Source organism: Acomys minous (genome assembly GCF_964271855.1).
Source record: "Acomys minous genome assembly, chromosome: 14".
Taxonomy (NCBI): domain Eukaryota; kingdom Metazoa; phylum Chordata; class Mammalia; order Rodentia; family Muridae; genus Acomys; species Acomys minous.
The window spans coordinates 99,982,109-100,002,368 of NC_140496.1; the positions used below are offsets into that span (position 1 = coordinate 99,982,109).

Consider the following 20,260-nt stretch of genomic DNA (forward strand, 5'->3'; position numbering starts at 1 on the left):
GAGCCTGTGGAGCACAGCCTCTCCTCGGGCGACATGTGGATCAGTTGGGCTTTTTCGGTTTTATCTTTAAGCTTCCATGAGGATTTTATTGGAAGAAGGGGCTCTACAATTAGGAAAAAAGACTGAGGGCTTGGAGGGGATAGCTCAAGTCATAAAGAGCTTGCCACAAAACCGTAAGGACCTCAGTTCAAATCCCAGTGTCCCAGTGTGGTAATCCTAGTGCTGGGGAGGTAGAGGTAGGTGAGTTCCTGGGGCTCACTGACCAGCTAGCCTGGACTAATCTGTGAACCTCGGATCCTAGTGAGAGATCCCTCTATGCTGCTTTGATACAACACCCTGACACAGGCAACTTAAGTGAGGAAGGGCTTAGTTAGCTCTTCACGGAGAGTCCATCATAATGGGCACGTTATGGCCCAAGCCCCTGAAGCAGCCACGGTCAGAAACCAGAGGGTGTGAACATCAGTGCCCAGTCCCTCTGCCCTTTGTGTTCAGTCCCGGACTGCAGCCCGAGGCATGGTGCTGCCAATATTTAAGGCAGATTTTCCTACTCCAATCAACCTAATCAAGATAATCTGTCACAGGCATGCCCGGAGGCTAACCTAATCTACAGAATTCCTCTCAGTGTACACAGAGGCTTCTAGATCCTGTCGGGCTGATAATTAGTATTAATCACAAAAGAATTTGTCTCAAAAGAGAAGGTGGGACCAACAAGATGGCTCAGAGGAAAAAAAGTACTTACCACCAAGCCTGACCTAACCCATTCATTCCCAGAACCTACATGGTAAATAAAGAGAAATCCATAGGCTGTCCTCTGACTTCTACACATGAGCTGTGTCACATGTACACACACACACACACACACACACACACACACACACACACACTGAAACGAAGAAATGATACCCAAGGTTGTCCTCTGTCCCCCACATCCTTGGACACAAAGATGCCACATAGAGCAATAGACATACAAGCATGCACACACACACACACACACACACACACACACACACACACATACATAGAAAAGAGAAAAAAAAGCACTGGTGTAAATGTGGACTCAGGCAGAACTGGGAACAGGGTGGGTGCTAAGGCGCCTTGGCTGACTGTGCACAATAATCCCTCATGTCTTAGAACCAGACAGAAATCAGCTGCGAGCCCACCCCAGCGCTATGGAGGACTCTGCAGATGTCCCCTGGAGCTGTCAGAATGGATCCCTGGATTCACAACTCCGTATGTGTCATTGGCTCTAGGTCCCAGTTCAACATTAGGACCAACCGAGAATGTAGGAGAGATAAACATAATTTTGTGTTGATCCCAAGTGTGGGATGGGGAACAGACTTGTGAGAGAGCCGGATGTTTTTCCACTTAGAAGTCGAACCACTTCCTGGGGGAGCTTGGATGTTGCCAGCCGAAAACATCCTAGTAGAGACTCTGAGAGGGGATACATATATATGAGCCCCAAACAAGAGGCTTGAAAGAGAAGACTTGGGATTGTTTTGGCTGTTCATCAACACTTGGAGAGATGCTCCTAGACAGAACTGCTCCAGGGAAGGCTTCAAGGCTCTGGGCTCCGGCTGAGGCTCTGGGCCTTGGCTGCTGTTCCAGGTTCCAACCTTGGTTGACTTGCGGCTTTGCTGAGGCTCTGCTGACTACACTGGGAGAATGGTTCCTTGGAACTGATATCCTTAAGGTTTCATTATTGTGTTCTTTAATCTCCTTTTCCTATTGTTTGGGTTAGTTGAGTTGTAAGTGAGGTACGCTGTTAGTAAATTTATAATAAAGTATAATGTTAAGAAAATTGAGCCTACAGGAGACGTTTTGAAGCTGCCACTTAAAAGGTTAAATATGGTTAGCCGTGACCCAGAAATTCCACTTATAAATCTGTGCCTAAAAGAAAGGACAGCATATGCTCACATAACTTCATGCACAAAGTACTAATCCCTGTTCCAACTTAAGCTGTGTCTTCCTCTTCATGACACACATGCTTTGTGTATCCTGTTCCTCCACCAATTACCTTCCAAAGCCCTGAGCATGCCTCTGGCCCCTTCTACCTCAAGTCCACTGGATGATCCTGTCAGGGAATCCATAAAGGAGCCGAGGGCTCCTTTCCCAGCCAGTCTTAGGCTGTTCGTTTTCTCTTCTAGGGAGTTGGACAACCACACGATCACTTTCCTGGGTTTGTCATTCCTAGCTTCTGCCTAGACAGCAGACCTGAATAAATTGTACATTTTTTGCCTTGCCCCAGGGTCCGACCAAGTAGCCTAGTCTCTGAATAATTGTGTCCTGACAGAGCTACCGAGTCACTGCTACTGGTTAAGAACAGGGGCTTTGTTATCACAGAGGAGTTGGAATTCTGATTCTTCTACCTGCTGGGAGAGTGGCCTTAGGCAAATTGTGTTTTCTATGCCTCAGATGGCTCACTCATCAAGTGCAGATAGCAAGTCTCGCTAGAAGCACAGTCAATTGTCAGGATGAAATGCAGACGGTCAGCTGGTTTCAGCATCTGGCACCCTCCTGGGCCTCCATCCTAAGCAAAGGACCACCTCTGTAGACATGGCTGCCTGTACTCTTCATAAAGTCCTTGTGGCTGAGACACGTGAATGTCCTCCACACTTTGCTTTGCCATTAACCCCAGGGATACCACTCTCAGAGCTAATAACTTTCATCTCCTGTCTACAAGAAACATCTTGCTCACAATCACCTGGAATTCAATTTTTTTGTGCACCACAGTATCATTATATCGGACAGGGAGTTCCGAATGCAACATTAAGAAGTAGTCAAGGCTTCGCTAGTAAAATCCTTCCACTCAGCTTAAAGCTTTGCTTTTATGATGTTGTTCTCACATCTTATCAGGTCTAAATGATTTCTTCTTCCCTCCCCCCCCCCCCCCCCCGCATTCCTAAAAAACGAAACAAACAACAAACAAACAAACAAACGAAAAATCTCCCTTGTTCCAAGATCATACAGCCAACGATGAATTACATTGGACAGCATCTCCCAACAATCCACATCCACTGGAACATGATCCTATTTGGAAATTCATTCAAATGCGGTGTCCCTCAACAACAAGGAGACATTCTGAGAAACTAAGTAATTTCATCACCGTCCCAGCATCACAGGCTATGAGCCTCCTGCCTGGTGTTTACAGCATCTAAAGTGGGTCTACGGCGCACGGACCAGGCATCTGGTGTTCCACTGCAGGATGCAGGCACACTTAGAAGCTGAGATGGGATGCAGGTTCATTAGTGAAGAGGTACTTACTGCAGAGAGCGGCCAGGCTTGTTGGCTTAGAAGCTATGCCTTTATAGTCTAGCCCTGTGACTGAGGAGAAATGGGGAGATGTGTTTGCTAATGGAAGAATGCAAATGCATTAGAAATCGAGGGTTGAGAACCACAGGCAAGGATCATGCACAACGCTGAAGTGTGAGGTAGCTTGAATCCAGTTCATCACTTGCCTTAACAACATAGACCTTATTTCAGAAAGAAAAAGGAAGATTGCTTGACGATTTTTATTTATTTATTTATTTATTTATTTATTTATTTGACAATGGAGAGTGTTCACGGTGTTCAATGCACGCCTAGGTGGCTGGAGAATAAAACTTCCAGCTGTTTCTCTTACTTCCACATATCCTTCTGCACTCTACTCTTTTCTTGCTAGCTTTCAAAAGAAAGTCAAACCCACCGTCCCCTTTTTATCCAGATGTGCCCCCACCTAGTCGCAGCCTCCACCTCCTGGGGTCTAGGTTATAGAGGTAGCTGGACTGCTCCTCTCCCCCTTTTCCCTCTTCCTTCCCCTTGGAGAAGAGTGAAAGCAATCCTCAAATCATAGATTGCATCTGTCACCTCTCTGCTCTGAAGCCTCCGGTGGCTTCGCTTCTGACTCAGAGGAAACCTGTATGACTCAGAGCCAAGTCAGATTAAACTCTGACCGTAGCACACAAACGTTCATCTTCCCAGCCGCGCTGAGCTGCTTCTGTGCTCTCCACCCCGAGAGATCTTTCAGCATCTGGCTGAGGGCTCATCCTCCCTCGCAGTGTGCAGGTGGGAAATGTATCCCTTCTGGCAGTGAGGCCTTTGTCACCACCTTCCCGTGTCCCTGCTTTACTTTTCCTCTTAGTATTCCTGAGCCTTCTAACATGGTAAATACCTCACACACACAACTTACCAAATGTCTACCTTTCCACCCCAAACATATACATGCTATAATATAAATTCATGAGGAAATGGATTTTGGTTTTGTCTTTCTGCTTGTTGGAGACAGGGTCCTGCTACGTAGCACAGGTTGGCCCGGTAATGTATTAAGTAGCCCAGAATGATCTTGAATTTAGACAGTCCTACTTGGGCCTCCCAGGTGCCTACAACCGTATCTAAGCTTTTGATTTGGAGACAGGATACTGCCATCTACAGGGTTAAAACACAAAGACCACATAGTCAAGATGCGATGCAAAACAAACAAACAAAAACAAAAAACGTCACAATGTTTTACGTAAGTTTAGGGCTTAGTCCTGCTAATAGCTGGGCCAGATGCAGGCACTGGTCAGACTGCACATCAAATTAGTTTATGCTACCACACCCCAACTCAAGGAAAGGGGTGTTTGATTTGTATTACTCACCAAGATCTAAAAGAGCATCTGGGGTGTAGTTGAGTAGTTGGCATTCAACAGATACTTGCTACATGAAAGAGCAAATCATTAAGCAAATTGGGTTATAACAAGATGCTGGCTGGCTCTAGTATACTAGACATTAGTGTGAGAAAAGACACGTGATATAATGTAAAAGCCAAGATTCCTGTGTTCTGATCAAAACTACATGGATGTGGCATTAAGCCTTTTCTGGTTCTTTCCCACATTTGCCTTTGGTCCTCTTGTCATTTAAATGACACTTGCAGATTTGCCATATTGTCCATACAATCATTTTCTGCCTAGGACTCTATGGAAGATCCTCATCCACCATCTCATGTTTTGCACTCACTCCTACGGGTTAAAATACCATTCTGAGAATAGCCATTTGGCCTCCAAAAAAAATAACTCCTGCATACCTGCAATCCCAGCACCCGGGGAAGCAGAGGCAGGTGGATCTCTGTGAGATCCAGGCCAGCCTGGTCTACAAAGCAAGTCCAAGACAGCCAAGAAACACAGACAAATCCTGTCTCAAAAAACTAAAAAAACAAAACAGACAAACAAACAAAAAAAACCCACAAAAAACGCAAAGCAAAACAAAAACAAAAAACACCCAACAACAAAACAAAACCTTCCCCATCACAAGAGGCCTAGAACTTACTTAGTTTTTGGTGAGTAGCGGTAAAGTGTAACAATATATGAGAGTGCAACTGTGTGCCAGGTAGTTTCAGCACCTTAAATTTACTCCTAAGGCCCTAGAAACTTATTGAATTTATATTGCATAGATTAATAAGGAGAAATGTTCCTAACGAACAGCGACTTAAAAATACACAAACTGGTTGATTAAGTAAACAGAATGAGTTAATTGGCGACGAGCCTATAATGTATAAATGCAGGCTTATTGGAAGCGGCACGGGAGGGGGAACCGAAGGGGGAACGCCTCCTGGGGGTGGGGGTGGGGGAAGGGAAGGAGAGAGGGTAGGTAGGTGTGGTGGCGGGGGAAGGAGGGGGAGGGAGAGGGGAGCCCAGAACCAAAATGTCTGGTTTATATAGTGAATCTCTGGGATAGGGGAAAACTTCAGTGTTAGGATTTTGCTTCAGTCAGCCTGCCTGCGATGTCATTGCTTCCCTGCCATGGGGGCGTGGCCCTGCCCAGGGCTATATAAAAGGACAAACCCTCGTGGTGTGTGGCCCCTCTCTCTACTCCCCACTCTCTACTCTCTCTTACCCCCTTTCTCTTTCTTCTGTCTCTGTCTCTCTCTGGGGTACCCCTCCCCTCTTTCCTTCTCCCCCATGCTCACTTAATAAACTTTCATATAACATGAAGTAGGTAGAAGGCGGGCCATGCCAGGCACGCCCTGCAGCAGGACCTAACATCCCGGCCTTTTGTTGATAATATATGGATAAGGGGTGCAGAAATCTGGTCTTTTGACTGCTTTAGGCTGACAGTAGAACAGCATCAGGGGATCAAAAGGCTGAAACGCTGGCCAAGTCCAGGAAGAGCAGGCTGTTGTATTTGCTGGTCAGGATCTGTGAGACCATCTGTGGCTAAGAAACTGCAGGTCCCGCTGACACAGCCTGTGGGGTTTAGGCTGGAGCGCCTGCGTTCTGCACGTAGCATCTGGCAGGGTGCTGGGACACCACATATGTTAGGGGCAGGAGATAAAGTTAAGGAGTTTACATTTGAAACTTTTAGGCACATGGTCTTGGTAATTGGGGGAGGGGAGTCCCAAAACTTGGGAATGGGGGAGGAATCCCACCCTTTGAAATAGGAAATACTTACCTGAGTGTGATCTGTAGATTCCAGTGGATCTCCTGAAGCTTACAAGAATCTTTTTAAGTTAGACAATTTTGAAAATTGGATTAATGTAAAGTCTAAATACAACAGTAGTATAGTGACGGAAAAGTATTCATATACTTACCTTAAAACACCTCCTCACGATCGAACACTTCTTAGATCCTCAGACCTTACACAAACATTGCTTTTGGTGCTAAAGTGGTGGCATTCCACGTGCTTTTTAAATCTTTAACACTCCTCCCCCCGCCTTTTTTTTTTTTTTCCTTTCTTTATGTTTTGTTTTAGGCTCTCACCACCTTCGTTCTCCTGTTTACCTAGTGGTAGGTGGTAAGTGAGAGCAAGGCCCGGGACCAAGTCCCCAAACATTTCAATTCTGAAGTTACAGTGTGAGTGCGTGTATGCGTTTGTGTTCGATCAGGCAATTGTAAAACCTGGCCCAGCACAACGACAGGAAATTGTCCGCAACATCTGGAAAAGAGAAGCAAATCAGAGCCCCGGTGGACTCAGCCCACACTCCACCCTAATGAGGAGTCTGCGAGGGCGGGGAGATCCCGCTAAACTGAGCAGCCGACGCCCCGCCCACGGAAACGAGTCCTTCTCCGGAGGCCAATCCACAACCTTATGTAAATAAGAAATGGGGCGTGGTTACTGAGAGGCCCTCTGTGGGCGGAGCCACTCCGAGAGAAGATGGGAGGAGAACCGGGAACTTAGTACTGATTGGCTGGTACGGAGGTGGGCGGGGCCTGAACGTAGACCCGCCACGCCGAAGGGCGGTGCCTAAGTCAGGGCTTCACGCCAAGGGACGTTGAGGAGTACGGAGCGCGGCGCCGCAGGCCCCAGGGGCGGGGCCGGAAGTGGGTCGCTGAGGTTCCCCACCTCGGCGTTCCCTGAGCCCCGGGATCTGGTCCTGGTCCCCAAAGTCACAGCTTGGTTCTTGGAGACCAGAGCCCTCAGTCGGGCGGGACGGCGCGGGCCGGAAGGACGGCGTCCCGGCCTCGGTCATGGAGGCTCCCGCGCCGTCCCTCACGGAGGAGGACCTAACTGAAGTGAAGAAGGACGTGAGTAGCTCGGCCGGGCTGGGCGCAGCGGGGCGGGTGGGGGCGGAGGAAAGCGGAAACCCGGAGCCGAGCGAGCGACGAGGAACTTCTGGTTCGGAAGAGCGCAAGGTCCGGGCACATCACGACCTGCCTGCATCCCGGGAGCTGGCTGGAAGTGACCCACCAGCGACCTAGGAGTCCATGGTTAATTCTGCCGGCGCCGGCTTAAGTTCTTCCAGCGTCCTGCCATCCCTCCCTTCTCGCCCGCGACTCTCCATCCTGCGATACCCCACCCCACCCTACCCCACCCCCGCGGGAGCTGCCAGGCTATGGAGCCGTCCGAAGTCTCTGTGAAGAGCAGATTGCAGGACTAGGTATCCCCAGGCTATGGTGCAGATAGGTAAAACAGGGGCTGTAGAGAGCTCGCCAGCTGAAAGCACGACTTGGAATTCCCCTAGCAATCAAACGCCCACATATTTAAATGAAGGGGGCGCGCGCTGTTAGCACATCTAGCTGAGACTTGATTCCCAGGTAAACGTTGAAAATACTCAGCCGCTTCTGCTTAGACCACGCAGAACTGCACGTACACCTTAAAACTTGAGAAAAATGACTCAAGGCATGATATGTTTCGCTTTTCTTTTAGTTACGGCTTTTGCCAGGAAAAACAAAAACAACAAAAACCAGATGAACACCACTTAGATAATTTACCTGAACTCACATTAAAAACAGTAACTCGACCTTACTTGGCACCACAGTGCTTTTGAAAAATCGTCCTTGCAACCTTGACAGCAAGTTGTTGCCTCAGATTCCTTTTTTTCCTCATACTTTACCTCTTGTGAGGTTTATTGCACTGTCCCCATAATTACCACTGGCATGGCTCACTACCAGAAGGAAATGGCATGACCCGGGTTTGTACGGTAGTTTTCGTGTTCAGTGGAGTTGGTAGGGCACTTACTGCACAGAAACTTTACATTCTGCTTGAGACTAGGTCTTTGGTAATGCTATAGCCTTAAGATACCAGTAAAACCATAAGGTATGGCGGCTGTGCTCCCAGTTGTATCACAGTTTTGAATTTCCTATAAGCAAGAGAATTACTTTTCATTTTATAGCTGGCAAAACAGGACAAGACCTGTCTGTCTTAGAGATACGATGGTTACTGCTTCATTGGTGTTATCCATTCTTAGAGTTCCAGATTAGACCTGGACCGGATGTTCATGACCTTAGAAACTATGGATGAGTTTCAAAGTGTCTATAAAAAAAGTTTTTTTCTTACTTATCCTATTGTTTTAAAAACTGCTTATGACAAGCTTAAAAATGCGTCCACATCACTTGAACTTCTTCTTTTCTCAACTCCAGGCTTTTATTCCCAAGTGTCTACCAGGACTCAAGTTTTAATACATAAATTTATTTTGTTTTTATTTAGTTTTAGAAAGAATTTTTCTCTGTGTAGCCTTGGCTGTCTTGGATTCACTCTGTAGACCAGGCTGGCCTCGAAGTCAGAGATCCGCCTGCCTCTGCCTCCTAAGTGCTAGGATTAAAGGCATATGTTTTCAAAACTTGAATTTTTAATTATCCTTCCTCCAAAACTGTGTGGTACTCTTTCTGCAGTATCTCTCCTGATAGGCGGTAGGAAGTCGTTTATATGGGGCTCCATCTGTTTCAGGGTTTGCTTTCTGTGGCTTCTATTGCCTGTGGTCAGCCTTGTTCCAAAAATATTTAATGGAAATTTGGTATATTCTAATAGTACATGTTGAGCACTCTTCTAAGTACTATGATAAAATCTTGTACCATCCCACTGCATCTGGCCAGGGGCATGAGTCACATCTTTCCCTGGGGTGTCATGCTGTGTGTGCTCCCTGCCCACTAGTCCCTTAGGAGCAGCAGTCTTGGCTATTAGATGAGGTTTTACGGTGGAAAGCTTGGGATGGGGTTGGTACCATGAGATTTCCCACATCCACGGAGAGCCTTGGTGCATGTCCTCATGTTAATGGGGAACACTGTCCTGCTGCTGATCCCCGGGACCCAACTTCAGAGCTCCGTTCCTTTCTCATCTGTAACATGCTCTTTTTTATTGAATTTGTTTCATTTTAGCAAATAGAGATTCCTTGGTACTCTGAAGTTGATAATGTAATTTGGTTCTAACAGTTAAATTAGAAACTGAGATAAAATTTTGGCTTTAAAATACCTAATTTCTTGAGTGAAGTAAAGTAGCCTTAAAGCGATAATCTTGAAATATTGTAATAAAATTTTCACTCATCCAGAACACTGCATTCTGAAGTATAGAGGATACAGCTTTAAACAGAATATTCCTGGCTTTCCGCCATCCTTCTGGGCCATCACCATGGTTCACATGAATGTCCTGGCAGATTCTCTCAAGAGCATCAGCAATGCTGAGAAGAGAGGCAAATGCCAGGTCCTCATCAGGCCATGCTCCAAAGTCATCTTTCGGTTCCTAACTGTGATGGTGAAGCTTGGCTACATTGGTGACCACAGAGCTGGGAAAATCTTTGTGAACCTCACAGGCAGGTTGAACAAGTATGGATTTGATGTGCAACTCAAAGACCTAGAATAATGGCAGAATAATCTGCTCCCATCCCATCAGTTTGGCTTCATTGTACTGACAACCTCAGCTGGCATCGTGGACCATGAGGAAGCAAGGCAAAAACATACAGGAGGCAATATCCAGGGATTGTTTTTCTAAAGATGTACAACATAAATAAAAAGCCTTCATGAAGCCCCTTCCCCCAGTCAAAACAACAGCAACAACAATAACAACAACAAAAATTCTCACTTCTGGCCTGCTTCAAATGTATGTCATTAAAGCTGAAAAACACATATATCATTTAAACACTTACATTAACAGAGCTGGGGGAGGAACATTTAAGGCAGAAAAGAATTTGACAGGGACCTAAAAAACAGCCAGGACCTTTGTAAGTGCAGAATATTGAAGGAAGGCAGAGGGTAACAAGGTGAAATAGGAAGGTGGGCTAAGTAAACTCATGAAGGGCTTTTTTTTCCCCTTAGTAGAGACATGGTAAGGAATAAATGGGGTTTTGTTTGGCTTTTAAAAGATCCTTCTATGGGCTGGAGAGATGGCTCCGCTGTTAAGAGCACTGACTGCTCTTCCAGAGGTCTGGAGTTCAATTCCCAGCAACCACATGGTGGCTCACAACCATCTGTAATGTGATATGGCACCCTCTTCTGGCATGCAGGAGTACATGCAGGCAGAGCAGTGTATACATAATAATAAATAAAATAAAATAAAAAAAGATCCTTCTGCCTTTCCTGTGGGTCAGGGAGATGAGGGAAGGTGGAAGAGGCCATGAAAAGACTTGACTGTAAGTATTGAAAGGCAGTGATGATTCAGATCAAGGTGAACGCAGTAGACATGGACAAAATACAAGTTCAAGGTGCATTTTAAGAACATAGAAATAGCCGGGCAGGGTGGCTCATGCCTTTAATCACAACAGTCAGGAGGCAGAGGCAGGCAGATCGCTGTGAGTTCAGGGACAGCCTGGTGTACAAAGGGTGTCCAGGACAGCCAAGGCTACACAGAGAAACCCTGTCTCGAAAAACCAAAAAAAAAAAAAAAAAAAAAAAGAAAGAAAGAAAGAAAAGAAAAGAACATAGAAATGATGGGACTTGGTGGCAGACTGAAGTTGAGGAAGAGTTGCTCTGAAGCTCAGAAGAGAGCTCTGACCTAGAGGCACAAGCATGCTGTTGGAAAAGTTGAGAACTAGGAGATGAGGCGCCTGGAAGCTTTCAGGTGCTCTTCTGCGGTCCCCATCCATGGGGATGCTAAGACAGAAGGGCCACAGGCTTAGGGCCATGCTGGGTTATGTAGCAAGGCCCCAGTGAGGGGGTGAGGAGTGTAGAGAAGTTCCATAGAAATCAAAAGAAAATCACAGCAGCGTCATATTTGTTGAGCAAGGAAAATGTGTCTGGAAGAAGGAGTGATCAGCTGTGTCTCTGCTCTGAGAAGCCAAACAAGACGAAGGTGGAAAGGATCTGTGTCATTGGTGACTTGGGGGAAAGCATTGGGACACAGTGGAAATATCTGGGGAAGAACTGGGAAATGAAATGAGAGGAGGAGAATCTGGTGCTGCAAGACAGGTGTGCCTAGCTTACCCTGCTTATTAAAGAAAGGCTCTCCAGGGATGACCAGTGACCTCAGCCTTAAAAAATGCAGAGGGGCTTAGGGTATGGGAAGAGAACACCAGGCCTATAGCAGCAGGAAACACTGTCAGTCCTCAGCTGCAGGTGGAGGGAAAGCCCTGGGGTAGAGACTGCTGAATTAAGCTGGAGAGGTAAGCCAGAACCATATTGTCAAGAGTCTGCCGAGTATGGTCCCAAAGTCCTTGGTCACTGAACTTTTACTATAGATAAGAGACTGGGCTGAGCCTTCATACCCACTCCCAGTTATTCTTCCTAGTCCTTATTTTTCAAGGGAGCCCCTAAGGTACAGTGGTTAAGTAATTTGCACCAGTTCTAACAATATGCTGCAGATTCAACGACTAACAAAAGTTTATCTCGGTCCAGAGCCAATCTTAATTGTTTTTTAGATTTTTTTTTTTAATGTGAGTGTTTTGACCCACATGAATGTATATATACCATGTGTGTCCCTGATGTCCACAGAGGGCAGAAGTTGGTGTCAGATCCCCTGGAACCAGAGTTGTGGGTCATTGGGAGCCATCATGTGGGTACTTGGAAGCAAACCCAGGTCCTCTGCAGGAATAGCAAGTGCTGCTAACCACTGAGCCATCTCTCCAGCCAAGTGCACTCAACTTGACTATTGTGCCATGGATCAAGAATATCCAATAAGTCATGGAAAGAACGCAATGTGGTATAATTTAACAGTTCAGATTTCTACTTTCTGTTGAAAAATTGTAAAATATAATAGATGTGTGAAAGAGAGATTTGAAAAAGAGGAGGGAATTAGAAAATGCTATTTTTTCTGTTATCAGTTCATCTAGGAGTTAAGGACCTGAGCTAGGGCAGTGCCAGGAGTGGTGCTGAGGTGATGGTGACTGGCAGGAGTGAGGGAGGAGAGTCGGGCTTGCAGGTGTAGTGCAGTTGACTGGACGGTGGAGTCCAGCTGAGTTGAGATCAGGAGCTTGATAAGAAGTAAACTTAGTTGTGAACATGTTGAATTTGAAGTGTCTTGGAATGCCAAAGTGGAAAACATCTTGATCCCAGATGTAAATTTGTGATTTGTCAACATACATGGTAATAAAGACCACAGGAGACGTTTTTCAAGTTCAAGTTTTAAATAGAACCTTTCATTCCACACCCATAATGTATGCAGTACATTCAAAATACCTTCTGTACAGTCATTGTTGCAATTTTCTAATTTGCCTCCTTTGACCCCAGTTTTGGTTTCCCCTGGTCCTTTGTAAGTTTCTCTACTTATGCACGTTTGGTGGCTATTCCTCTGGGTTAAAGGACACACTCCTTGGTGTGTCATGAAGTTCTTCCATGATCTAACTCCGGTGTTCCTTCCCAGCTTCATTCCTTCCCACCCTCGGAGGCACGTTGTGTAACTCAGCATCTTCCCTGCTGCTGTCCTCATCCTCTGTGAATTCTCCAGGTGCTGGAGGCAGTTGCTCACCTGTGCTTTCCTAGCTCCTGATCAGTGAGCGATCCTTCCTGTCTGAGCTGTACCACATGGTCTCACAGTTACTGGCTTGTGTGTGCTGTGTATCTTCCAGCTAAACCAGGGGCCCTTTGTGCACAGTGTTAAAATCTTGTTCATCTCTTCATGTTCATGCTAGACACCCATGAGAAATTTGCTGTGTAGATAAATAAATGTGTGGGAATTCAGACAAAACCTGTAAGAAGCCTTCACAGGGGCAGCTTTCCTGTCATTAGTTGCTAACTAGGCTCTACTGAACTCTTCCACTGCCTGAGCTCATTGTAAATGTGAGTCAGATTACTCACCATCGTCATTGTCCCTAAAGGACCGATCGCCATGTACCGTGTAATTGCTGAGCACTTTGCATATAGTAATTTATTCCTTTGAACCGTCACATGAGGAAACAGGGTCAGAGGAGTTGAATAACTTGCCCAAAATCACATGTCCAGTAAACAGAGGCACAAATACGCAGTGACTGGCATCAGAGTGTCACCATTTATTAAGACACATGGACCTGACTTAAACATGGCAATGCGCACATTAACATTAATTATCTGCTACTTCATTAATGTGTACATTTTTTGGCTTATTTCTCAGTAAAAACTAATGAAAATTAAAGTTAAATACATAAAGACCAGCCTGAGCTGTCTTTCCTCAATGTGGGGCTTTCGTCTGGCCTCCTTTGTGTTAGGTTTTCTCAGCACGCTGTTTCTTTACGCTCCTCCCCATACATCCCTCCCTTCTCCGTGCATGAAGACTGACCCAGTGAGTTGTAAAGTGTTTCTAACTGGCCTCAAAGCAGAGACATATGGGCCCTTCGGAGGAGTTGGGTTTTGTGTGTGTTTTAATGGTTTCACACTGAGTTTACGAAATGATTAATAACACACATGAGAAAGTTGCAAATTGTGAGACTGTGCACTAAGTTGTCCTGGTCCTAATTCTGAAAGTCTTTACTTAATAGTTACTAGAATGTACAGAAATGTGTTTTAGCTTCACTCTTGAACTAGGTGACCCTCTGCAGACTTCTTCCTTCTACAGGTCTCTCCTCACAACAGCTGCGTGTTGGTTTTCAGGTGGGAAGCTGAAACAGAACAGACTGAGGACTGCGTGAGGCCCGCTGTGTCTGCTGGGACAGCATCTCACTTAGCATGCGCTTTAAAGGGCCCAAGCCTCCTGCCTTCAGAACACTGATGCATACCAGCTGAGACCCCCTAACTAGGAACCAGTCACCTCAGGGATTTTCCTGCATGTCACAAAGCAACACTGAAGCATATTTTCTTTTGTCTCTTAGGCTTTAGAAAATTTACGGGTTTACCTGTGTGAGAAAATCATAGCTGAGAGACATTTTGATCATCTGCGTGCAAAAAAAATACTCAGCAGAGAGGACACGGAAGAAATTTCTTGCCGAACTTCAAGTAGGAAAAGGGCTGGGAAGTTGTTAGACTACTTACAGGAAAACCCCAAAGGGCTGGACACCCTCGTAGAATCCATTCGTAGGGAGAAAACACAGAACTTCCTGATCCAGAAGATAACGGATGAAGTGCTGAAGCTGAGGAATATAAAGCTGGAGCATCTTAGAGGTGAGTGATGCTGGACCGCAAAGAAGCAGCCGTGCTTTCCATTCTCCTCCCAAAGCTTAAGGGTCAGAATTATATTCAGTTTCCATTTCTTACCAGCTACATTACCACGTCACAAAAGTGATACAAACTCAACCGGCTGTTTTGTATTCACTTAACAATAATGTTTGTAAAAGTTATTTCTAAAATATGGCATAATCCTTTAAAAATAAACTTAGCAAACACCATTATATTGCATTTAAAGAGAAGCTATGTGGCTTATGCCTGTATTCCTACACTTAGGAATCTGAGACAGGAAGATTGACATAAGTTCTAGGCCAACCTGGGTTACATTGTGTGTTCTAGGTCAGCCTGGTATGTAGAGTGAGATCCTGTCCCAGCAATGGAAGAACAATGCATGGGTGATGGATTCTAAGTTCAACTCTGTTTTTCCTTGTATGGATCATAAGCAGTGCTGGCACATGCCTATAAGGACCCTGTGTAAAGTACACGAGTCTAGAGCTAGAAGAATCAGTTTGTGAGAGACGTGGGAGCCGAGACTGGTACAGGAGGGGCAGGTCAGCTCTTTCCCCTGCAGCCCAGGGCCAGCCTGCCCCGCCCACCCCTTCCCGGTCTCCAGGGCAACAAGTTACATGTGCTTAGGGTACATGTGTCGGCTGCTCTTGACCTCGTTGGAGATAGATGAGCAACTTACGGACCTGTCCATAAGAAACTGAACTCTGGATGTCTTTGCTATGTGTCCCCTCCATGAGCTTCATAAGTACTGTCTGAGTCAGGACTGGTGGCACACAACTATAATAATTCCAGCACCTGGGGGCTTAGGCAGGAGGATTGTCATTTATGGGGTCAACCTGGACTACGCTCTAAGACCTTGTCTCAGAAAAACAGAGAGAGGGGGAGGAGCACATCTAATATTGAAAAAATTAGAAAAGATGACACACAAATTCACTTTTAGACTTCATTGGTTTTACCTCAGGGGCTAGCCCAGAGGTTCTTATGCTTGTAGACAGCTCTGCTGACTATTTGCTAAGTCTAGCAGTGTTGGTGTTCGTCCTGTCATCCCAGCATTGACATCAGACCCCCAGGACGTGATAAAACCCAGTAGGAGGAGGAAGCTTGTTTTTTCGAAGCAGGACAGTCTCTGTTGACTTGTAGTTTCCAGTCTGCACAGCCGTCCTGGAGTGCTAGCATGGCCGCCTGCTCACTGCCTGTTTCTCATCCCTAATAGTAACCCAGATGTGTCAGGTAAACTGCTAAGTCCCCTTAAGTTGAAACACCCTCGTACTCAAGAATCAGTAACTACCATTGGCTTGTGAGATTTGAGGATACGCCTGCTTACATTTTGTTCTGTTTCTATGGAGTAAGTTTTTTGTTTCTCTTGTTTTATGAGGTGTTTTTTGTTTGTTTGTTTGTTGTCAGAATGCTGAAGAGTGTCTCTTAGATAAGAACGATAGTTGCAGCCAGCCAGGCATGGTGGTGCACGCCTTTAGTCCCAGCACTCAGGGAGGCTGAGGCAGGTGGATTGCTGTGAATGTGAGGCCAGCCTGGTCTACAAAGCAAATCCAAAGACATGCACAGCTATGCAGAGAAACCCTGTCTCTAAAACAAAAGATCCCCTCCTCACCCCCACCCCCGCAGAAAAGGTAGTTGTAGTCCTTGCGCTCAGAGTGCTGAAGCAGGAAGGTCTGCATTCTAGGTCATGCGGGGCTGCTTAACAAGTGCGCAGCTAGCCTGGGCTGTGTGCTGAGACCCTCTCTAGGGAAAAAATGTACCCATAAAAGTCACTTATTTATAAAGAATTGCAAGACCTTTTTTCTTTTTTAAAGATTTATTTTTATGTGTCTCAAGCAGTTTGCCAGCCCTCGTTTGCCTGGTGCCTGCAGAAGCCAAAGGAGAGCACGGGATCCCCCGGAGCTGTGGTTATATGGTTGTGAGCCGCCATGTGGGTGCTGGGACCTGAACCACGTCACTGGGGAAGCTGTGCTCTTAACCTCTGAGCCATCTCTTGGCCCCTGGCCGTGCCTCTCCACACCCAGATCCTTCAGTCATTTAATATGCAAGTGCTCATTGGAGTGTGGCATTTAATTAGCTTCCTTGAGATAGTGACTTTAGCTGGAAAATGTAATCAGTAGTATTCTTACTGAGAAAAGAAGCAAGATCTGGGTTATGGTGACAGCGTTCATACAGTGCAGCTGCAACTGTAGTGCTGAGCATCAGGGCCACTGTAATCTCAGTTCTTAGGAGGTGGGAGTGGAGCCAGCCTTGGCTAAATAGTGGGTTATATGAGACCTTCCTCACACAGAGTGTTGTCTTGTAACTACGGGGTGGGAGAGCTGTCTACGTTGGTTTCTTTCTCATTAGCTTCTGAATGTTTGTCGTAGGCCTGAGATGTAGCAGCTGCGAGCCCTTTGCTGCTGGAGCCACCAACAACTTGTCTAGGTCCAACTCAGACGAGAGTAATTTTGCTGAAAGCCAGAGAGCATCCAGCGTCATGTACCACCCGGAAGGGGAGTCCAGCACTGCTCCCTTCTTCTCCACTGAGTCTGGCCTGAATTTGCCAGTCCTGGAAGTTGGCAGAACTGAAAACAGCAGCTTCTCTTCAGCCTCACTTCCTCGGCCTGGGGACCCTGGGGCTCCCCCTTTGCCCCCAGAGCTGCGGTTAGAAGACGGTGGAACTTGTGGAAACTCAAGTGAGATGTTTCTCCCCTTGCGGTCACGCGCTCTTTCACGCCAGTGACTAGTTTTTAATAGTGATATGTTGTAAAGGGTGTAATCTTTTTATAGACACTTCTGTAACAGCTCACTCAGGTTTGATTTGTGCCTTTTAAATCACAGTTAAATTACATTCTCTGTAAATAGGCTTTTTAGAGCAAAGCACACTCCGGGGGCAACGTACTGTAAATCATGGTGGTCATGTGCTTTTCAATATTGTCCTTTTCTGCTATTTTTTAGGTGTTCTAGAATTTTGAAATGTTGGTATTATAAGACTAATTTTATCAGGATATTTCTCAATTTCGGAAATCAACTCATGGGCTGAGAATAATGTTTCCTAGCACATATATGCTACAAATGTTCAGTCTGAATTTATGCTACAAATGTCTCCCAGTGATCTGGCAGTACATTTTAGCAGAAAGCTGTTCTGACTCACAGTAAAGCCAGGTACTGGGAAGGCTGCCCACACCAAGGAGACACTTCCATTCCTTAGTTCTGAGAAAAGCTGTTGGGTTCTGAAGAAACACCTGATGACATTGAGCCACCAGTGACCTCAGCCAAAATGTGTTTTACACTAATCTGGCCAGTCGATGTGACTGTCTTTGCATATTACAGCCTTCATGTCACAGTTCTAATCCCTGAAGAATATTCTGGTGCGATGCTACTGTAATTAATTGATAATACTTGGAATTGATTAAAAATACTTCCTCTGAGCCTTTAATTCTTTTTCAGTGGACACTGCTGTGTGGATAAAATAACTAGAATAATTGATTTTGGAATGCATAACAATTGTTTTTAACATTTTCAGCAAGCAGCCACTAGCCAATCTATATTTTTATTGTATTAGAAAGTTTGACTAACTTTACACATTAAAAAATGCTGTTTTCATTTAAATTATAATTTTACCTATTTCCTGAAAGCCCATCCTATGTATTTCTATTATTTAAAAATTAAGAAATGAAAAGTTGCTATTAACAATAAACGTTTTTTAATGTAGTGATGTTTCAGAATCAAAAATTCAAAATGTCTGATTTTCAAATGCCTAGTCCTTTTTATATGTACTAGTTCTAATATAAAAAACAGTGTTTCAAAGCCAGATGTGGTAATATGTGCTGGAACTAGGACAGGAAACAGGAGCATCATGTGTTTGCGGCCAGCCTTGGTGACATAGTGAGTTCCAGGTGGACCAGAGGACATAGTCAAGACTGTCTCCACAAGGGGCCGGGAGGGAGGAGGGAGAGGATAGCCTCACTCAGTAGGATATAATGTGTTACTAAGTCAGTGGATACAGTAGTTACTTTTCAGGAATATCAGATTAACACAGTATAGGAATCATACATAAATACTCACTTTTTATTGCCTTTTAAAATTCTTTAATTTTTAAAAAAAATGTACAAAAATTGCCTTTTTGTACAGTTGTAGGATTAACAGAAAAATTGAGCAAAAGTAATTATTAAGTACCTCTTCCTCCCTGTTCCCAATACTATTTACACTGATGTAATAACTTGTTATAGTTCATGAGCCAATATTAACACTTGTTATTAACCAAAGTCTATACTGGGGTCCTCCCTTCATTATAGAACTTGCAAGTTTTTAGAAATGTGCAATGTTACATTTCTGTCCACCACCACCACCACCCCGAAAGTCATAACCAAATAGTTTTATTTTCCTGGTGCACCTGTTCAGCCTCCCTTCCATCCAGCCCTAGCAAGACCTTTCTAGAATGTCTTATTGTTGGGGCATAAAGAATGGGGCCTCTTCAGGCAGTTTCTAGGGGTTAGCTTTCACTTTAAGCTCCTCAGGCCTCTCAGGAGGGTCCCTCTACCTCTAAGAAGAGGCTTATCCTTAGAATAGTACTTGCCAGGTCAAGCAGGGCAGAGTAGGGGCAGTTAATAAGTTAGGCTGGTCTTGTTTTTTAAATTCTTTGTTTTTAGGTTTTGTTTACATTTTTCACTTGTTTTAGTGTGTGTGTATGTGTGTGTGAGATACGTGTGGGTATGTGTTTGTGTGTGCGCCTGTTACGGAGTTCATAGGTTGAAGTGTGGTGATGTCTTCCTCAGTCCCTCCCTATCTCATTTTTTGAGACATTGGCCTGCTCAGCCTCCTGGAGCTCAGCGTTTGGCTAGACTGGCAGCCTCCTGGGATCCCCCCTGGCTCTGCTTCTCCAAGCCCTAGTGTTACAAATGCACTGCACTACACTCAGCTTTTGTGTGTGTTGGAAGCCCAAACTCGGGTGATCTTGGTGTGTGCAGCAGGCACCTCTCTGACTGAGCCACCTCCCCAGCCCTAATAAACTGAGTCCATATTTTTAATGTTAGAAATATTCGTCTATCGAAGAGACTTCTGCCACCCCAGAAGAGACCTTACTCTTAAGTTTTTTTAGAAATTCTGTTGTTCTACTTGTCCATGTAGCTCTCATTGCTGTCTTGTTTTTGAGACAGTCTCACAGTAACCTGGGGTGGCCTCAAGCTCACTATATAAACCAGCTTGGCCTTGGGTGTCTGATCCCCAAGCATTCACCTCTGTCTCCTCAGGGCCGAGAATACAAATATGACCACCACGCTGCTGTAGTAAACTGTCGTCGTGGATATGGTTACTCAGTTCTCAGTAAGTTCTGTGATTAGGTCACATCAGGCCTGAGGATGGTTGAGGGGGCCCTGAATTTGCTGATGATGACTTGGGGGACCCCATGTCTGTACTTGGAGAATATCTTGGTCAGTATGGTAATTGGGTGGAACTTTTTAAAGAAACAGTCAGACCTATTTTCTCATCAATTATAATCCAATCGTATTCATGGGTGGCCACCAAAATAAATTTTAGGGATATAAATATGAACAAGGCAGTCTTGGCCCAGTCTGTCATCATCAAACTCACAGCATTGTCCT

General features: G+C 45.3%; 1 protein-coding gene, 1 long non-coding RNA gene and 1 pseudogene across 4 annotated transcripts; 2 read left to right on the plus strand and 1 right to left on the minus strand.

Moving 5' to 3' along the window:
• Positions 1-3,514: 3,514 nt before the first annotated feature.
• On the minus strand, positions 3,515-7,109 carry LOC311582386. Its single transcript, XR_014774113.1, has 3 exons — positions 6,542-7,109; positions 6,403-6,451; positions 3,515-6,251 (listed from the first exon to the last, which is right to left on the minus strand). It is a non-coding gene; the product is annotated as an uncharacterized lncRNA (long non-coding RNA).
• A 147-nt stretch (positions 7,110-7,256) lies between these two features.
• BCL10 (BCL10 immune signaling adaptor) lies at positions 7,257-18,371 on the plus strand. 2 transcript variants are annotated; one of them, XR_014774112.1, is made up of 4 exons: positions 7,257-7,475; positions 14,378-14,666; positions 17,045-17,760; positions 17,794-18,371. XR_014774112.1 is itself a non-coding variant. In XM_084755467.1 (3 exons), exons 1-3 carry the CDS (start codon positions 7,419-7,421, stop codon positions 17,398-17,400), a joined length of 702 nt encoding a protein of 233 aa, XP_084611593.1. In that variant the 5' UTR covers positions 7,257-7,418; the 3' UTR covers positions 17,401-18,371. The 2 variants fall into 2 exon arrangements, 1 of the variants encoding a protein (XP_084611593.1); XM_084755467.1 differs by having other exon boundaries at positions 17,045-18,371.
• On the plus strand, positions 7,491-14,371 carry LOC311582385 (small ribosomal subunit protein uS8-like; annotated as a pseudogene). Its single transcript has one exon. The product of its transcript is annotated as a small ribosomal subunit protein uS8-like (transcript).
• Positions 18,372-20,260: the final 1,889 nt, after the last annotated feature.

Coding starts and splice junctions, on each gene's coding strand:
- BCL10 (XM_084755467.1), top strand. CDS start 7,419: ATGGAGGCTCCCGCGCCGTCCCTCACGGAGGAGGACCTAACTGAAGTG. Junction 7,476..14,377: donor TAACTGAAGTGAAGAAGGAC/GTGAGTAGCTCG, acceptor TTTGTCTCTTAG/GCTTTAGAAAATTTACGGGT. Junction 14,667..17,044: donor AAAGCTGGAGCATCTTAGAG/GTGAGTGATGCT, acceptor TGTTTGTCGTAG/GCCTGAGATGTAGCAGCTGC.